The sequence below is a fragment of the Pyrgilauda ruficollis genome, unplaced genomic scaffold (genome assembly GCF_017590135.1).
Source record: "Pyrgilauda ruficollis isolate IOZ18807 unplaced genomic scaffold, ASM1759013v1 scaffold86, whole genome shotgun sequence".
Classification (NCBI taxonomy): Eukaryota; Metazoa; Chordata; class Aves; order Passeriformes; family Passeridae; genus Pyrgilauda; species Pyrgilauda ruficollis.
This window is the reverse complement of record NW_024530599.1, coordinates 4,087,271-4,105,684: the sequence shown is the minus strand read 5'-3', so window position 1 is coordinate 4,105,684 and position 18,414 is coordinate 4,087,271. Positions and strand designations below refer to the sequence as shown.

General features: G+C 55.7%; 1 protein-coding gene across 1 annotated transcript; it reads right to left on the bottom strand.

The window, feature by feature from the left end:
* Nucleotides 1-9,415: 9,415 nt before the first annotated feature.
* On the bottom strand, nt 9,416-16,004 carry CXXC5 (CXXC finger protein 5). The gene is made up of 2 exons (XM_041488036.1): nt 15,168-16,004; nt 9,416-10,466 (listed from the first exon to the last, which is right to left on the bottom strand). Exons 1-2 carry the CDS (start codon nt 15,951-15,953, stop codon nt 10,422-10,424), a joined length of 831 nt encoding a protein of 276 aa, XP_041343970.1. The 5' UTR covers nt 15,954-16,004; the 3' UTR covers nt 9,416-10,421.
* Nucleotides 16,005-18,414: the final 2,410 nt, after the last annotated feature.

Below are 18,414 nucleotides of genomic sequence, written 5' to 3'. Positions count from 1 at the left end.
GCCTCAGCTAGAGCCACAGCCAGCGCTGCACATCCCATCCACCCCATCCTCCACTTCCCAGCTCCAGAGCTGGATCCGTGGACAAAGCCAGGAGAGAGAGCTACCAGCCTGGTCAGAGGACCGGGCCATGCCAGCCATCACACCCTGCACAGCCCAACAGGACAGTAGCAGCACACACAATAAAGGCTGCTCAGCACTCTGTGTCCTCTGGGTGTTGGTGTAGGAAGGGCAGATCCCCACATGGATCCATCACAACTTCCCAAGCAGGCTGGAATTGTTAACACTAACAGCTCATCACCAAAATCTCTGGTTTCAGAGGGGCTCTAATTAATTCTCTCTGGTGACCAGCAGTAGGACCTGGGGGAATGGCTGGAGCTGTGTCAGAGCACACTTAGGTTGGATATTTGGAAAAGGTTCTTGTCCCAAAGGGTGCTCAGGCACTGAACAGGTTTCTCAAGGAAGTGGTCACAGCCACAAGGCTGACAGAGTTCGAGATGTGCTTGGTCAATGCTCTCAGACAAACGTTGGGATTGTTGAGATATCCTGTGCAGGACCAGGAGTTGGACACAATGACTCTTATGGATTCCTTCCAGGTCAGGATCTTCCATGATTCTGATTCCATGATTTGGGAATTTGGGCTCCATCTGAAAGGACAAGGAGCATCTGTTACCTTGGGAAGAGCAGTTTATTTTGGATTTCTCTGGGATTAGAGGAACTTTGTGACTTTTCACTTGCCATCTAGTAAAGTCATTTGTATCAGTAATGGATAAAACCAAGAACCTCCTGCTGTTCAAAGCAACACTTTTTTGTTTTAGAAAGAGCATCTAGAGCAGTTCATTTTGGGTTGACCCAAAGTTATTTCTTTCCCTTGGGTTTTTGATTTAACAGCCCAAACAATACAGCCCCACTCATGCTCCCAGCCCAAGGATACTTTTTGCCACACATCAAGTGCCTGCTTGAAATTTTCCATGCTTTGTGGCTGAGTCAGACTACATTTTTCTCTCCAAAATTTAAGCAAAAACTCATTTCTGAGAAGAGAGCTTTGCCCATCAAGCAGGACCATGAAGCTTTCCCACAGCCTTGCCTGGAATCAGGAATGAGATGACTGTGCTGGGCCTTGCTCCATTTCCGAAGGAGCTGCACATGCATTTGGGGGAATTACCAACCTCTGGGAATGGTTGTTTGCAGAATAGCTTGCAGCCTGGAAATGCCACAGAATTTGCTCAGCCTCTGGAAAACTGGGATATTCCAGGGAGCAGAGGGCAGCCACAAGGATGGACAGGGTGGAGCATCACTGTGCCAGCAGCTGGTGCCCAGGGAAAGGGCACAGCCAGGGCCTGCAGGGATGAGATGCTCCCAGCCGTGGTGATGTGACTCAAGGACTTTGCAAGATGGAGGTGGAATGTTTGTGTTTTCTCTTCTTTATGGATTTTTTTTTTTCTTTTTCTTTTTTTTTTCCCTAATCTCTCTCTGCCAGGTTTGAAAGCTGCACCGGCAGGACAGCTCAAACTCTGGTGTGAACTCACCTGCCTCACACCTTGCCCGTGCTGGTCCAGCCTCCTGGATCCCACCTGGAGGCAAAGAGAGGTGGTGATGTCACGGATGCTGCAGACAGAGCAGCTTCCTGCAGGAGCTCACACCATCAGAAGGGTTTCATTTCCCAGCAGAGCTCCAGAGGCAGCTGGAGAAGGAGGCAGGGGACACCCAGTGAAAGCAAGCAATGCCACTGGGGCCAAAGAAATCCACAGGACCCTGAAGAAGGAGCAGGATAAGGCTGACAGACTCAAGAGTGCTCGTGTCCCACCATGGCTGTGCTTTCTGAGCCCTATTCCCAAACTGCCCCACATGCCTTGGGTGGCACCTGGAGCACCTGGGCACTGGGCACTGTGCCAGCCCTGTACCTGCCCTTCAGGAGGGCTGCAGAGGGAAAGCTCCAGGGCAGGTCCCCAGCTTCCTGCAGCTGCTGCTGGGCTGAGAACTGTCTGTGCTGGGCAGCAAAGGCACGTCCACCCCTGTGCCTGTGCCTACAGCATTGCCTCACCCAGATGGGACAGGCTGTGACCTGATTGTGGGAGGAACAAAAAGGCTCCCAGGCAGCAAATGCAGCAGCCCAGGTTGTGCTGGGTATCCGCTCAGCCCTGCTTGGCACAGACATGACTCAGGACAACCAGCACACTCCTCTGAGACAGCTGCAGCAGCAGAGACATGGCAAGTGAGGTCCATTTCCCTCTTTTCCCTGCTGTCCTGGAGCTCTGACACTGCCAAGAAAAGCAAAGATGCCCAAAAACTGTGACTAGAATATGAATGTGATGTTCAGGCTGTGGCAGTGGCTCTAACCCAGCTTGAACTCCCCAGCCATCCTGAGCTGCAGACAGCAGGGATGAGGCAGCCCAGCTGAAAAACCCTTTCTCCAGCCCTCCTGTCCCAGTCTGCCAAAAGCACCCCTTTGCTTGCCCACAGAGCTCTCCTGCCTGCCTGTGCCACAGCCCGCTGTCCTTGGCATCCCCAGGGCACAGCAGAGGTTGTGGCAGTGTCTGAGCAGATGCTGAAGGAGAGGGAGTAACCCACATGTGGTCATGTCTGGGAAAGGTCCAGGCCACTGGGTTTGGTGATGATGCAGAGCAGAGTAAGGGATGTGGACATGAGAAATCCACCAGCTCTGAGCACAGGGGGCTGCACCCGCAGACAGTGAGGGGGTGCCAGGGCTGGACACCCCTGCTTGAGGGCTGTGGTCAGTGGGGTTCCACCAGCCTCCAGCTCTTTGGCTCTGAAAAGGGCCAGAAACCTCAGGAAAGGCTTCTGCACAGTATATCCAGTGGAGCAGGACTGCCTGGCCCTCCCTTTCCAGGGGCAGAACTCCTCCACACTCAGCCAGCTCCAGCCCCACAGAGCCCAGCTGAAGAGCTGCCTCTGATTTTCCACCCTCAACACACCAGAGCAGATGTTTGGGATGAGGCAGAAGGGCCACGTTGGACTGACAACATCCACGGAGCAAGACTGAGCTCCCCAGGATGCAGCACCCATGTGTGAGCCATGCCTTGCTTGTAGGGACCATAGCTGTTCCAGTCATGGTTTGGGGGCATCTTGCCCCACTTTGGAGATGGCATGTCCATGGCTTGAAGGATGCTCCAAGGTCCTGTGGGCAGCATAGGCTTTGCCTGTTCCTGGGCTGGGAGAAGGGCCTGAGCAGGGCTTTGCTCTCCAGCCTGGGCAAGCCAGCAGCTGGGAGGGAAAGAGGGAAGAGGAGAAAGAAAGGCTGTGGCAGATCTGCTCGACCAGGGCTGTGGCAGCACCAGGATCTGTGTTAAGAACTGGCTTCCCCAAGTTTAGGAGGCTGAGAGATGCATGGAATAAATTACTTGTGACACTGACTCCCACACTTCCAGACTCACGCGGGATTTAGCCACCAGACTCCCGGGTAAGGCAGCGCCGGTTATTAAGGTCAGAGAAGTCAGGTGGCTAAATCCTATCTGGGGCTGAGGCACAGGGCTGGGCCAGCCTGGGGAGGCAGCCTGCTTCTCTGGGGGGCTGTGCCCCCTGGCACCACTGTCCATCACCCAGAGCAGCCCGGGAGTGCTCCCATCACAGCCTGGATGGCAAATAAAGGAATTACCCATTATTGCGTCCAGATCCGGAGAGGAGAGGAGAGGAGAGATCTTGGTCTGATCCAGGAACAGCCTGGTTTGTTTTGCTGCTGGTTTCTGAGTGGTTTCACTTATCTCTTTCCTCCTCCACTACCTGGGGTTTCAAATGCTCTAGGGAGATGTCTCCATTAACCACAGTTTTCTTTGGCAGTTATATTTCATTATAGTCTCTCTCCCCACTAATCTTTCCCAGCTTTTGTTGTTGTTATTTTTATTATGATGATTTTCACAAACCCTTTGTTTCCAGCCATACTTAACCTGGCCGTGTCCCTTTAAATACCACAGCCTGGGCAGAATAGGGGATCAGTCCTTTGACAGGAGCTAAAGTCCTGTTTGATCTGGATTAGATGCTGATTTTGCTTACCAGACTAAAGACCGAGGGGGACCACGCAGAGCCTGTGTTTGCACAAACCTGCCTGGTCGCATTCCTCTTCCTGCCGTGTCCAGCCGAGGGGTGAGCGCGGGGCTGAGCACACAGCGTGAAACCCAAGCGGATAAGCGGTCACTTTGTCTGGAGATGGAGGAAAATGGAGCTGTGGGGACAGAGGTGGCAGCTCTGCACCGTGCTGGGGGGCTGCCCCGTGGTGCAGAGTGTGCCCAGGGTGGGAGCAGGCCAGCACCATTACTGGGATGCCTGTGGGCATCCTGCAGCCTTGGCACTGCTCACTCTGGAGTCCCAGCTCTGACTCGCTGCCCATCTTGCCACTTGGGGCTTAAATGTGGATCCTTGATGGCCGTTCTCATGGTGGGACTGGTAGGATGTGGGAGCACCCAGACCCCCACCATTCCCCTACCCAAGAGATTGTGTTTTCTCCAAGGATTCCTATCTCCTCTGTGTCCCTTTCCCACCCCCATTTCCTGCCTCTTCTCTCGCCCTTTTCTCTCTTTCCCTGTGCACTCCCCATCCCCTCATGTCTTGCCCTACCCTGGCCCCTTGCCCCAGATCAGCCCTAAGCTCCCAGGAGTGGCTCTACCTCCTCAGCTGCCCTGCAACCTCCAACCTCACCCTCTGCCACACTCCTGCTCTTTCTGTAAGGCACCACAGCCAAACCCTGCCCCAGCAGAGGTGACAGGGCCACCAGCCAGCTCAGGCACTCCATGGGCTGGAGCTGGGAGGGGAGGGAGACAGGGAGGCAGGGAGCCCCCCATCACACACACACGCTTTCAGCAAAGCCAATTTATACCTCCCCCTGAGGCTGTCTCGATGGAGAAATGTCAGGACTCACGGCAAGGCAGCGAGCCGTGCTGCTGGTGGGAGCCCTCCCAGGCCAGCAGAGGCAGGAGCTGGGGCTCAGTGCCAGCCCAGGGCCTGCACCCCGTCCCTCACTTCAGCATTTATTATAATAAAAAGGAGGTCTAAAGCATGGGGGCCCACGGGCCGAGCAGGAGTGTTCCCGTCAAGGATGCTGCAATGCCTGAGCTGGGTCTGCTTCAGCAGAGATGTCCCCGAGGTTCCAGGTGGAGCAGCACACCTTCCCTGGGTCAGATGCCCCTTTTTATCCTGTTTTTTGCCCCTTTGGGTTGGTTTCTTTTGGGATCCTTCATTGGCATGAAGGTTTGAGGCGCTTGATTGGCCCATTACAGTTCTGTCCAGGCTGGCTCATTTTGCTTTGTTGGCAAACCCATGAGTGGTGCACTTTACTTAGGTATAATTTCTACCCTTGTAACCCCTTTTACCATAACCAAACTAACAGTACATACTTAATAATTATCAACTATTTTACAACAGTCTTTAACCTATTTTTGACACCATGGTTCAACCAGACTAGAAGGTCCTTGCTGCCCGCAGCCCAGAGCTGCTGGGTGTTGAGGTTCTCTGCTGGGGCTGAAGGAGCTGGTGATGGAAGATGTGTCCTCCTTCACACAAGCACAGCGAGCACACCCCAAGCAGTCACCCACTCTGTGGGGTGGGGAGGGGGAACCTGAGACCCCAACCAAGACAGCTTCTCCATGGAGGCAGCATCATGGAGCTGCAGGCAGGATGCCATGCCTGGTGGTGCTCTGGTCCCACCAGGCAGGGCAGGAGGATCTCAGGCAGTTTCTGTGCAGAAGCCACCCTGTGATGGCTGCAGCGACATCCCCAGCCTCCTGCAGAGACACAGCAGGGCAGCCAGCCAGGGCCCTTGGCCAGCTGGAGCCACAGCTTTGCCTTGCTGGGGACACAGCTCATCCCAGGGTGGGCTGGAGGGATGCAGGAATGGGTGTCAGCTTCCACCTGTGGAGTCCTTTCCAAGGATGCTGCTGGGTAAACATCCTCCTGCCCCAGCTCAGGCGTGGGGAGATCTCAGCGTGTGGTGGTCAGTCAGGAATCCTGGAATTCCCAGAGGTGAAGTGATGTGGATGTCAAACCTTTATCATGAATAAAGGATCTCCTATGGCTCCTCTCCCCTGAGAAAAGCCCTTTTCAGTCTTGCTCTGCTGCAGAGACAACACAGCATCCCACAAACCTTGTGGGACCCTCCTCCCCTGTCCCACACCCCAGCAGGCAATGTTTGTGGGGAAGAAGCCAACACAGAGCTCACTCCCTGCGGAGAGTGTGCAGAGATAAGGCATCCTTAGCCTAAATTTGAAAACTCCACAACCTTTTGGAAGAACTTCAGCCAAGGCTGGAAATGGGCCTGGAAAGCTGCCATGATGTGTGTGACACAGGGAAGGTCACCTGGCCAGCTGCAGGGAGCAGAACTTGGGAGGCTTATTTCAATTAATGGTCCCAACTGAGCTGTCCCTGCAGCCCCAGGCTCCAGCCTGAGCCAAGCCAGATGTGTGACAGTGAGCATCCCCCTAACTGCCCATGCCGGGGACCCCCAGGACACCTGCACTGGTACCATCCAGTTGCTGTGGGGCTGTCAAAACCCAACCAAGCTGGTGTCAGCTCAGCCCAGGACAGGCTGGGAAGCAGCCAGTGATGGCCCTGCCATGCTGGACATGCTGGATGGCTCTAACACCTAGCACCAGAGCTGGCTTGTCCCCACAGCCCCCTGAGCTGTGATGTGTGCCTACCAAGAAAAGCTGAGCAGATCCCACCATCCCAATCTCCCACTGCAGTGCTGGGTGTGAACTGACTCCCCTCCCAGCAACCAGGATTGGGTGCTCATGGAGGTTCCCACCCCACCACCGAGGTCCTGCCTCCTCCCCTGCCAAGCCCCGTCCCCTCGGTGTCCCCGCAGTGGCAGCGGGGAGGTCACGCCTGGCCGGCGGCGAGCCCGCCATCCGGCTCAGCTGAAGCACATTTTGTCCGGCGCTTCCTGCATCCTGCCCCGTCCCCACGCCGGGGGGGCAGGTCAGCCCGGGGTCAGCTTGCTAATTGCAGCCCGGGGGACGGCAGGACGAGGCGGCCACCAGCGACAGGCTGAGACCCGGCACGGAGGACATGGAATGGAGACACCCTGCAGCTGAGGCCGGCACCCCACAAAGTGCTGGGGTGCCCCTGTGACAGGGCAGGACATGTCTCTGGCACCACTGTGAGGGTTCCAGCTCGTGCCGCAGCTCACCCCAGAATCCATCCTCTCCAAGCCAGGCCACTCCACGTGGAAAACATCACTGCTGGATCAGCCCCACACCAGGGTCTGGCCTCACCTGGCATCACTTGCTGGCACCTTGCCACACCACCAAGGCCAAGCGGAGATGGGGACACGGCTGTGCCCTCTGTGACAGCACGCCCTAGGGCCACAGGCAGGTTTGGTTCCCCTTCTGCTAACTCTGTTTAATGAGGATGTTAATTAAGAGAGACTCGAGGCCAGCCCTTGTGGTAGTGCCCAGGGTTGTCCCTCAGCGCCGTGCTGAGCTCGTTATCATCATCCCGTGTGCCCTGTGTCACCTGGCTGCCAGCAGGCACCCTGGGGACAGCAGCCCTGGGTGCCACTTCCCCAGCAGCAGCCGTGGGGACAGCCCAGCACAGGGCTGTGCCTGACTGAGGGTGAGCATGGAGGAGGGGATGGGTTCACCCTCGGGGGATGCCTGCGGTCCTGCTCGTTAGGCAAGGCTCCAGGCCAGCACAGGGCCACCTCCCACACACTGACCTGGGAGGCAGGGATGGAGCCCAGCGCGGGGGTGAGCTGCAGCTGGGGTGAAGGACAGCCAGCACCCCACATCCCACCTCCCCACCAGCCCATCCCACTCGCAGGCAGGGTTTGAATCCCACATCTGATTATTTTCTCCCTAAGCTGTTTACCTGTGTGGGGAAGTCCCTGCTCCTTTTGTCCCCTGCTAATACCTGTGTCCTCCCTGGCAGCTCCATATCCCTGCTATCACTCTCCTCCCCTGCCAGTGCCCATCTCCCCTGCTAATGCTCACAGTCCCTGCCAGCATGGCACAGCGGGGCTTACTGTGCCGTGATGGCATTTCCCCAGGCATTGCTCTGTGCCACAACAGCCCCAAGCACAGCCCTGTAGTGGGTGACACAGCCAGACCAGGGTGACATTCCCAGCAGTCCCCAGCCCCAGCTGTGGGTGGGATGAAGCAGCACCTCCCCTTGCAGCTCTCCAGGGGATCAGGGCTGAGGAGGGGGCTCTGTGTGCTGCTCCCCAGGACACTCTCCCAGCATGGGGTAGGGGCTGGCTCCCTGCAGGTGCCAGGACTGTGCCTTCACACAGCCCCAACCCTTAGCCACAGTCGTAAAGAAACCAGCCAGACTCCTTTTTCCCAGAACACCCCCACCACATTCCTGCTAAGTGCTTTCGGCTGTGCGAGCAGCGCGGCTTGGGAACCAGCTCCCAGCAGCCCCTTGCCAGTGCCACCCTGGTCGGAGCAGAGCCATGCACCAGAGCCCCGCTGGGGCACGACCAGGGTCGGTCTGTGTGTCCCTGCAGGCCTCGAGCTGTGTCACTCACCACACTGGCCCAGCTCCATCACTGTCACCATGTGCTGCAGTCATTCCCACACACAGCCCACGGTTCCGCACTGCTGTGACCAGGGTGCCTGGGCTCCAAACCATCCAGAGCTGCAGGAGCAGTGGGGGGAATGGTGCTGGAGAGGGCATTTGGGGCAGCTTTCCCCAAGGACTTTCTGCTCCATGCCAGCAGGTCGCTGCCGGGCAGGGACAGAGCCCACGCACCGCCGTCACCCCCCTCCTCCGGGTGCACATCTGGCCAGCAGATGCTGGCCCAAACGCTGGCTGGAGCTGGGGACAAAGGCTCTCGCTACCTCCTCCCAGCAAGGCAGAGCCAGCACTGCCGGCTCCAGCCAGATCTTCCTCTTGCCAGGCTGGGAGGGCCCTGGAGAAACTCCAGGGGACTGGTAGGAAGTTCCCAGCCCACCTGTCTGGCATGATTCCCAACACAGCACCTAAGCACTGGCAGCACTTGTCCATGGCTGAGCCCATCCAACATCCCCTCCACCCCAGACAGCTCCTGCTGATCCAGTACCAACATGAGGCCAGACTGGAAAGCCATCCCAGAGCCCACTCACCTTTAGGAGCTCATTTCAGACTTGTCCCAGCAACACGAGCCTCACAGCAGTTCTTCATGGCACTTTAATATTATTTCACCAAAACAAATGGTTCTGGTACTGCCGGGCAAAATTCCAGGCAGGTCAAGGAAATATCCCCAGGAGGAGCCAAGGCTGGCTTAGCCCAGGCACTGCCAGGATTAACCATGGGGATCTAGCAGCCTGGGTGACTCCAGCTCAGCTCATCACACCGTCCCACCACGCTCCGGCATCGTCACTGGCGAGGTCCCCACAGCCAGCAGGACCACGGCATGTGGGCCACCGCCACTGCTGGGGGGCCTGGAGGGCTGGACAGAGGGGTGGGAGAGAAATAACCAAGCTGGAAATCATGACACAAAACATGCATTCATTTTATTCACAAAAACAGCCTGGATCGCTAAAACATTACAAACAGCATTTCAATTTAATGATGGAGAGAGAGCTGGAGAGACTGGGGGGTGAACAGAAGAGAAATATCACTTTGCATAACTGCTTCAGCACAGGTCCTGCAATATTTGTTTTATTTTGATTTTAACTTCTGTAAGTTTACAAAAATTACTTCTAGGAGTAAACCATTGCAATTAGGAGGATTTTCTGTATGCAGCGTTTCTTGTTCTATATTAATAAACTAACAACGACTTTTTTTTTTGCCTTTTTTTTACTCTTTTTTTTCCTTTTTTTGAATTCCATCAGTTGTGTAGCAATTGTTTTCTTCCACCTTTTATACCGACCCTCTTGTGGGTTAAACTTCCAGAGGTGAATGGCGAGGAGAAGGGATACTACATCGCTTTAAACATATTCTCATTTATAAACATGAAGTTGAGGCATTCTAGAAACTATCCACTCTATTGTATGATGGGAAAGAATCAAATAAAAAGTATAAATGAGGGTGCAATTAAACAACTGTGCTAAATTACAGTAGTGCTTATTAGTAACTAGATTTTAAAAGGTTACTGTAAATTTACATTCCCTACACAAGTACTGCATCTTTCACACATAAACAACATCAACACCAAAACACAGAAAGAAACTGATTGTCCATACTCTGTCTATTAAGTCTTGGTACTTTACAGATCCATTGTTTTTTTCTTTTAATTATTTTTTTGTTTTTTATTTGAAAAGCAGTTAAATGTCTGACTAGGACTCGAAGATGTTAAAACGAACGCAAAAAAAAAAAAAAAGGAAAAAAAAGAAAAAAATTATAAAAACAGGAATGAGATTTGCGAGAAAATATTTTTGGTTCTAAAGAGACACAGGTGCATCCATTCATTTCAGCCAAAAATCCCTTGCCTGAGACAACACAAGCAAGCAGTGACATTGCACTTGGATGACAGAGCTTTGGGATTCCCGTTCCTACTGGAACCATCTGAACGCGGCTCCTGTAGGAAGCATCACCTTCTGGAAAGGAAGAGAGACAGGGAGGGGGACAGAAGAAGGGACAAGGCGTTAGGTTGGGTTCAGCACAGGTGTGCAGCGCCAGGGCTGAGCAGACCCCCATCACCCCCACCCAGCACCCCGGTCCCCAGCCTCGGGACAGATCCAGCCCGGGCTCAGCACCCTTTGATGCTGCTCTACATCCCAAAATTTCCAACCCACGATGCCAGCAGGAGGGAGACCGGGGTCCCCCTGCTGCCGGACCCCTCCCTGGCCAGGCACCAGCACAGCAGCTCAGCCATTGTTCCCACATCCCCGTGTCCCCGTGTCCCCATGCTGCAGCTGGCACAATGGCACAGCCCCCAGCTTCCCCTCTGGCCAGCAGTGAGCACAGTGGCCGGGCTGTGGGCAGCCAACATGGCCTGGCACAACCTGGCACAGTCCCCTCACTGCCAAACCCCACAGTCACTGCCATGGATGGACAGACAGACACTCAGAGGACAGGAGCCCACGCACCAGAGAGGTTTGGGAGCACGTTTGGATAGAAACTGGGGTAGGGAGTAAGAGCTGAATGGGCCTGGGGACACCAGAGCAGGAGCTGCTCAGGACATGGAACATGCTCAGCCTCAAGAAACAACCTTGACCCCAACAGAGCAGCCCCAGGCACCAGCAGGTACCTCAGCACCTCACAGGGAAGAGGGATGAGTGCCACTCGGCTCAACCCCATGGCCAACAAAGGGCCCAACAACAGACAAGATCTCTTAGAAGCCACCTCCAGGAAAGATGGTGTGGGGCCAAGCCCCAGTAGCACTGTGGTCCTCTGCACAATGTTCATGAGAACATGGGTGGAGTATGCAAGGACCACAATGTCTCTCGGTGCCAACAGCCCCAAACAAGGCTGAGCTGTGCTAGCCAGACATACAATCACCACAGGATCACCACACAATCACCTGAGAGGACCCTTCAGGTCCCATATCTCCAAACAAGCAAGGGACACTGATGGGAAAGAGGCCACAGTGACAGGTGTGGTCCAGCAGATTGGCTGCCGTGGGGCAAGCAGGGGCACAATACTGAGCCTGTGTACAGGGCTGGGACACCTGATGTAGCATCCTAAGAGTCAAACCAGGCACACTTTGGTCCCTAATTGCATGCAGGAATCAGCCAGATCTCACTGGGTCCTTCTCTTGGATCAAGACACCAACCAAGCCTCAATGAAACACCTGAGCAGCATCACCCCATCCCTGCAGGAGGAAGGGATGTCCCCTTCCACAGGCACAACCCAAACACAGGGCTTGGGCAAGGGCAGGGGCATGGAGGGCCAGAATGGGCAGGAGCTGGTGGTGTCCACCAGGCTGCTGACAGATCCCACCTGCTCCTGCTCCCAGCCCATGTTGGGGAGCAAATTGAGCTGGGGCGGTCACAAGCTGCAGGCATTACCCCTTCCCCAAGGTGTCTACAACACATAATCAGACATCAGGGAAGGCACAAGTGCCTGTGCCCAGCGATGCACAGGGCTGTGGCACTCCACACTGACCATGCTGGATCCCACTCTAGGCACTGAATGCAGAACAGGCAGGGCAGAGCAGGGTGGACTCTCCAGCAAGGGCCACCTACCCAGATCCATCATCCCAGAGGAGAGGAAAGAGGGGAGACAGAGGGGGCTCCTCATGGATTTGGAAGGAGATCTCTGATAAATACCTCTGCTCCTTTGTTATTAAAGGAAGATGAAGAACCAGGTCTAATGTGGATGCCCAGGAGAGATCCCCACAATCACAAACTCACAGAATGCTTTAGAGGAGACCTTAAAGATCATCTCATTCCAACCCCTGCCACAGGCAGGGACACCTTCCACCAGACCAGGTTGCTCCAGGCCCCATCCAACCTGGCCTTGGACACTTTCAGGGATGGAGAAGCCACAGCTTCTCTGGGCAACCTGTGCCAGGGCCTCAATACCTTCATCATTTCTACCTTATGTCCAACCTAAATCTATCCTCATTCAGTTTAAAATGCTCACCCCTTGTCCTCCCTGGCCAGAGTCTCTCTGTGAGGCTGACATGAGGGTGACCCTCACTGGCTCTATCTGGGGCACCAGAGCTCTTCAGCACAGCTTCTCTGGATGGAGAACAGCTCTTACAAGTCAAATCCCAACTATTCATGGCCTTCATGTGACCTACAGCTCTGCAGACAAGCCCAGGGTGACCTGTGCAGGGTTGGCCAGCAGCCCCCACAGCATCAGCCAGGGTTGCTGGGGCTGGCAGAGCCCAGAGGAGCCTGGTCAGTGCAGAGACGTGCTGCTGCCTGCTCCCAGCACCCGACCTGGCTGGTCTCAGAGCCCCAGGCAGCCCCACCACCATGGGACACCAGTGGTGACCGGTTCTTCAGGCTCTGTAGATGTGCAGATAAAGCTTAACGGCCGCTGAGGGATTTAGCCCGTTTTTTTACACCACCATAAAGGTTTAATTCTATTTTTTTTTACTGCTTGATTTTAGATCAATGTTTAATCGTAGCTGTGGCCCCTGTCTGGGCTCACCGAGGACGTTCCTCTGGATGCACAGGGGTGGCAGGACAGAGTCACTGTCCTTCCTCTAAGGGGCAATGGCACTGCCCCCCACAGACAGGGACAATGCTTCACAAAGCCTTGTGAATGATTCAGCCCCATATGAAGGGCCACTGAATGGCCCCTTCTGTCCCAGTGTCCAGTACAGCGGTGTGATGGCACCCCACCAGCACCAGCAGTCCATGGAACTCTGCATCCTGGCCCTCTCCACACAGGTCTCCAGCACAGCATAGGTGCTGGTGGTTGCCCTGCAGTTGGCCCAATGTATGAGCAAGGCTGGTTGACAGGTTAGATTCAACAACCCAGCTTTGACCCAGGTGACCTGGGACATCAGCCGAGGTTATGGTGTCCCTGTCCCTGCCGCAATCTTGTACAACCCTACCAGGGTCAACACACAGTGCAAGTGGATGTTCTGAGGGAGGGGATGGTCTGTCAGGAAAAGGGGATGGTGATGCCCTGGAGTGACCCACACCTGCGCAGGCGTCCATCCCACCTGCGCGGTGGCATCTCTCTTGAGCCTCAACACAGCTGGTCATGCCCAGGGGGATGGGGCTCATCTCTGGTGGGGCCCAGCTCTACCAGATGCAGAACCCTATTTCAGTGGCCTCAGTTTCCCAGCCAGTCATGAGATGGAGAAATCCACCACAGGGGTGACGGTTCCATGGGTTCCTGGTGCTATTTATCACCCCAGACCCAGCAGTGGGAGAAAGGAGCGACTCCTCTGGCTGCTGCAAGCTCCAAGTCTATTGACCCGCTTTAGGACTCTTTGGAAGAAATGAACTTTTTTTTCCCTTTCTCCCTTTTTCCAGATCACTGACTCAGCAAATTAGAACAAGAATATAATTTAGCAATACAGCGGTTTTTGAAAGACACAGTCCCCCTCTCCTCATCCCCACCGCCCAAATAGATTTTTTTTTTCCCTTCAGTATTCATTCAGAGCTGATGCTAATTGAAAAACGTAGAACGTGGCTAAGGGAGCAGCAGGCTTTGGTTGCACTGGGGCCACCAGAGGATGGGCAAAGCCCTTGTGCCAGGATGCACAGTCCAGCTGATGTCCAGGTGACTTTTTAGCCTATCTGTCTCTCCATGGGGATGTGCTCACCAGAAGGAGGAAACACACCAGCATGGCTGAGAATGAGGTCAGCTCCCAGAAAAATCAAACCTGGCTTCAGCACAACACCTGGGTGTGCAGGAAGAGGGAGGCTCTGCCAGAGCAGTGTGTGCATGGGGCACCCCTGCCCTGCTGGCACCCAGCCCCCAGCCACACCACCAGCAGCTGCCCACAGCCCTGAATGAGTTTCAGGCCCACACAACCCAAGTCACCAGACTTTCCCTGTAGTCCCCAGATGAATGTCACACCTCCCCAGTGGATTTGGCAAGGTGGCACCTCAGGCCAATGGCTCTCCTCCCAAGCCAAGGACATCCACAAGCAGGCCATGGTGGGCATTGACAGCCTGAGCACCTGGCTCACACCAGAAAACCTGGGCATCCCCAGCAGGAGCAGGGATGTGCCTGGCTCTGCTGGGTGCTGAAACAGGAGCACTGCCAGTGGAAACTGCAGCACTGCTGCCACAGGAAATCCAGCTGCTGCCTTATGGACTCATCCTGGCCCATCCTGGCACAGCCATTCCACTGGGGATGCTGCCCAGTGCACACTGCAGCAGTTTGCTCCCAAAACCAGGGATCATTGTTCTCCTGCTCAGAGCAGAGTGAGCTGAGGGGCTGGGCTTTGCCTGCACTGTGGCCACAGGTTTCATCATCACCAATTACCCCAAGGTCTGCCCCAAAAAAGTCATCCCCCTCCTCTGGGGTTAGATGTTGCTCCCCAGCTCAGGGAGCTGCCACCCCCTGAGGACAGGGGATGCTGTCACCAAAACCCCAGCAGAGCCTTGCTGCTGCCTGTGCTTGCAAAGGGGAGAGCAAAGTCCAGCGTGCCCAGGGAGAGACCCCCAGCCCTCCTCCCCACATCAATCAACCCCAGTACATAGCACGGGGTGGGGACTGGGGGCACTGGGCAGAGCACACATCTCAGGGTGAGAGCTGTTAATGGAAAAGGGAAAAATAAAAAAAGAAGTAAGAAGTACCAGGTGTTTTATTATCTAGGGCAAGATCCAAACCCAGGAGCGCAGCCCGAGGAGGGGTTAGGGTGCCTGAGAGGGGCTGGTTACCTCCAGTGCTGCAGAAGGCTTCTTTTTGAGTTCTTCACATTTTCGGAATTTGCAAATCTGGTGGCCAGTTTTGCGATTCCTACAACTGCTGCACTGCTCGCAGTTTATCCGTCTTCGGCAGGGCGGGCACATGCCGCATCTTTTCCGTTTCTTTTTCCCCGAATTGATGGCAGATGCCAACTCATTCTGCATGGGATACTCTGCCAAGCCAGCCATATGGAGCGCGCTCTCTGCCAGAAACACGCCGGCAGGGGTCATAATGAAAAGGCCTGGGTTGATGGGAAAAGCCCCCAGGTAAGGAAAATCAGAGGGGCCGTTCATTGTCTCTGCAGCTGAGACTGCCTCCATGTCAGAGATACCAGTCCCGTGCTCGCTTGTTAGAGGAAGATGCTCCTGTACCACTCTTTTGAGCATTTCTGTCGACTGAGCAAACTGTTGGAGGGCGGTCTGTCCTTCTGAGGAGAGCTCCGACATCCGGTCTAATTTGCTCAGCATACTAGAGATGTTTTTGTGCTTTGAGGTAGAATGACTTTTATCCACAGTCGCATCGTTGCCATTAGCTAAGGGGTTGCCTTTCTCTGAATGTTCGCTTACCGAGCTGCTGCTACCAAAGGTGGAATAGTGGGAGAGTGGACGGGACTTCTTAAGACTTTTGTTCAAAGGTTCACTTATTATTCCACTTTTGTTCCTCCTCTCGGAGTTGACAGGGGGTTGAGAGTCATCTTGGTTATTTTTTTCTGTCTCTGGCTTGTTCCCAGTGTCTTGATGGGAGCCCGAATTTGACATGGTGCCCAGAGCACAGCAACGAAACCAACCCCAAAATAAAAAAAAAAAAAAAAAAATAAAAAAAAAACCCAAAAAAAAAAAAAAAAAAAAAAAAAAAGCCGAAAAAACAAAAACCTCTTTCTCCCTGGCTGCCCCATCCCTGGAACCCACCCTAATGCCAAAGCAAAAGACCCCCAAAGCCCTTCTGGTAGCACTGGCCCGCCAGCCACCAGGGACGCTCAGACAGGGCCGCGCATCAACGGGGCGTCTCCTCCCGCGCTGGCTGCGGAGGACTCAGGGTGCTCTCAGTGCACAGACATACTCTGCGGCTCTGGGACACACCACGCGGCTCTGGAAGGAGAAAAGAAAAGAGAGTTAGCGCTGGCAAGAGCCAACAGGCTTTTCAAAGCAGCTCTTCCTCCCCCTGCCATGAAAATCTCAGCGCTGCGAACAAAGGAACTCCAGGGAACGGACCTCGGTGGAGATCCGTTCCGCTGCTCTCTAAAAGGGTCGCCATCCAGACAGAAGTGGGGGGTCACAGGGGAAGTCCTGGCCTGGTAGCAATGGCACTCCGATGCTTAAAAACTCTCTGTGCCCGGCTCTCCTCCCCCAGGGACAGGAGCCCCAGGGAAGTCACGGGGCTCATCTCCCGCTCCGCTCCAGCGGCGTGCGGCCCCACACCGGATGCGACTGCAGGCGCCAGCGGGATGCTCCCGGGCCAGAAGCTGGAGCTCGTGCAAGGGGTGCCTGGTTCCCACCCAGCAGCCACACTTGTCCCCCAGGCCAAGTGCCATGGAGGCAACACCCCAGCTCCCACAATCCCAGGGATGCTGCTCACCCAGCTCAGGCTAAGCTGCACCCCCTTCTCCTCCTCCTCCTCCTCCTCCTCTTTCTCCTCCTGGACCATTGTCCCTGAGCCAGCACTGGGCAAGGGAAGGAAGCCACATGGAAAGCAGCAGTGTCCACCTTCATGTGCCTCAGGGATCCACAGCATCCTCCTCCAAACCCCACCAACAGCTGGAGTGTTCACCCCGAATCCCATAGAGAGCTGCATCATCCAATTCTGAGTCACTTGGAGCATCTACTTCCAAATCCCATGGGCAGCCATGGTGTTCACCTCCAAATTCCCGTGAGAGTTGCAATGTCCACTTCCAAATCCTGTGGACAATCATGGTATCCACCTCCTAACCCCACCAAGGGCTGCAGTGTCCATCTCCAAACCAAACAGGGAGCTGCAGCCGTCCACTTCCAAGCCTCATCAGGAGCTGCAGTGCCCACCTTTAACCCCATAGGGAGCCACAGCATCCACCTCCAAGCCCCAGTGCTGACCTCCTGCCATGCCCCAGCATGCCCAGCACACATGCCCAGCTGCTCCAGCAGCGCCATGGGCTCCGCAGTGACAGCAAGAGCCTTCCTGGAGCGGATGCTATGCTGCTGTCCCTGGGGCGACCAGGGCAGCTGGGTCCAGTGTGGCTGCAAACACTTGTTGTTGTGAAATTCCTCCTCCTCCTCCCTCCCAGCACGCACGCACACAGGCACCGCCAAGTAATCAGGCTTTAGAGGAGAAAAGCTGCAGGGCTTAATGGAGCAGGAACCCATGTCCCCACCCCGGCGGCAGCTGGGGGAGGGTGGCACTGGGAGGAGGCCCCTTGCCCACCCCACCCCTCCATCCTGACTATCCCAGCACCTTCCTCTCCAGGGCCCAGACGGGGATGTAGCCACGTGTGGAGAGCTCTGCTGAGACTCTCACTCCTGTGCAGGCGTGGTGCAGCAGAGCAGGGACATCCCTGCACCCCCACACCCCACTCCTGCTCATCCATCACCCTTCGGATCTCCTTCTCCAGTGGAACCCCAGGAACCCCACAATAGCCCAGGAGGAGCCTTTCCCACGGACAGAGCTCGGGCATCGCCCTTAAAACGCTGATGGGGGCAAGGTCCTTGTGCCAAGGACCGTAGTACCGGCTGCGGAAGCAGCCCCGGTGTCTCACTCCGGTGCCAGAGCTGGCTCGCCCACGGAGAAACCCCCCCGCCCTGGCGCTGAAAACCGCTTGCTTCAGCTGCTGCGGGATTTAAGATGCAGCGCGGATCGATGCAGGGCTTGGGCTCCAGCCGGGAGCTCGCCAGGCCACGTGGGGAGGGAGGGCTGCGGCGGCAGGACGGGCTGCCCTTCCCCAGCATCCCGCTCCACGTCAGGCAGGGGGATGCTGGGCAGCCATGAGGTGGGGTGCACCCCAAAGGGATGGCGGGGTGCTGGGAAGATGGGCGAGCTGCTGCCATGCAGCTGAATCACCCGTCCCCTCTGCCAGAGAGGTGGGGGACCTGTCCCTGGAGACCTTAGGCCGGGTCACACCTTAGTGCCGACAGCAACGGGCGCTGGGGCCGGAGCGGGGAGCGCGGCAGGAAAAGCACCGGACGGGAGGATGTGAGATAAAGCGCCCGGTGCTGTTATCTCACGCCTGCCCGCGGCCGCCTTTCCTGCGGC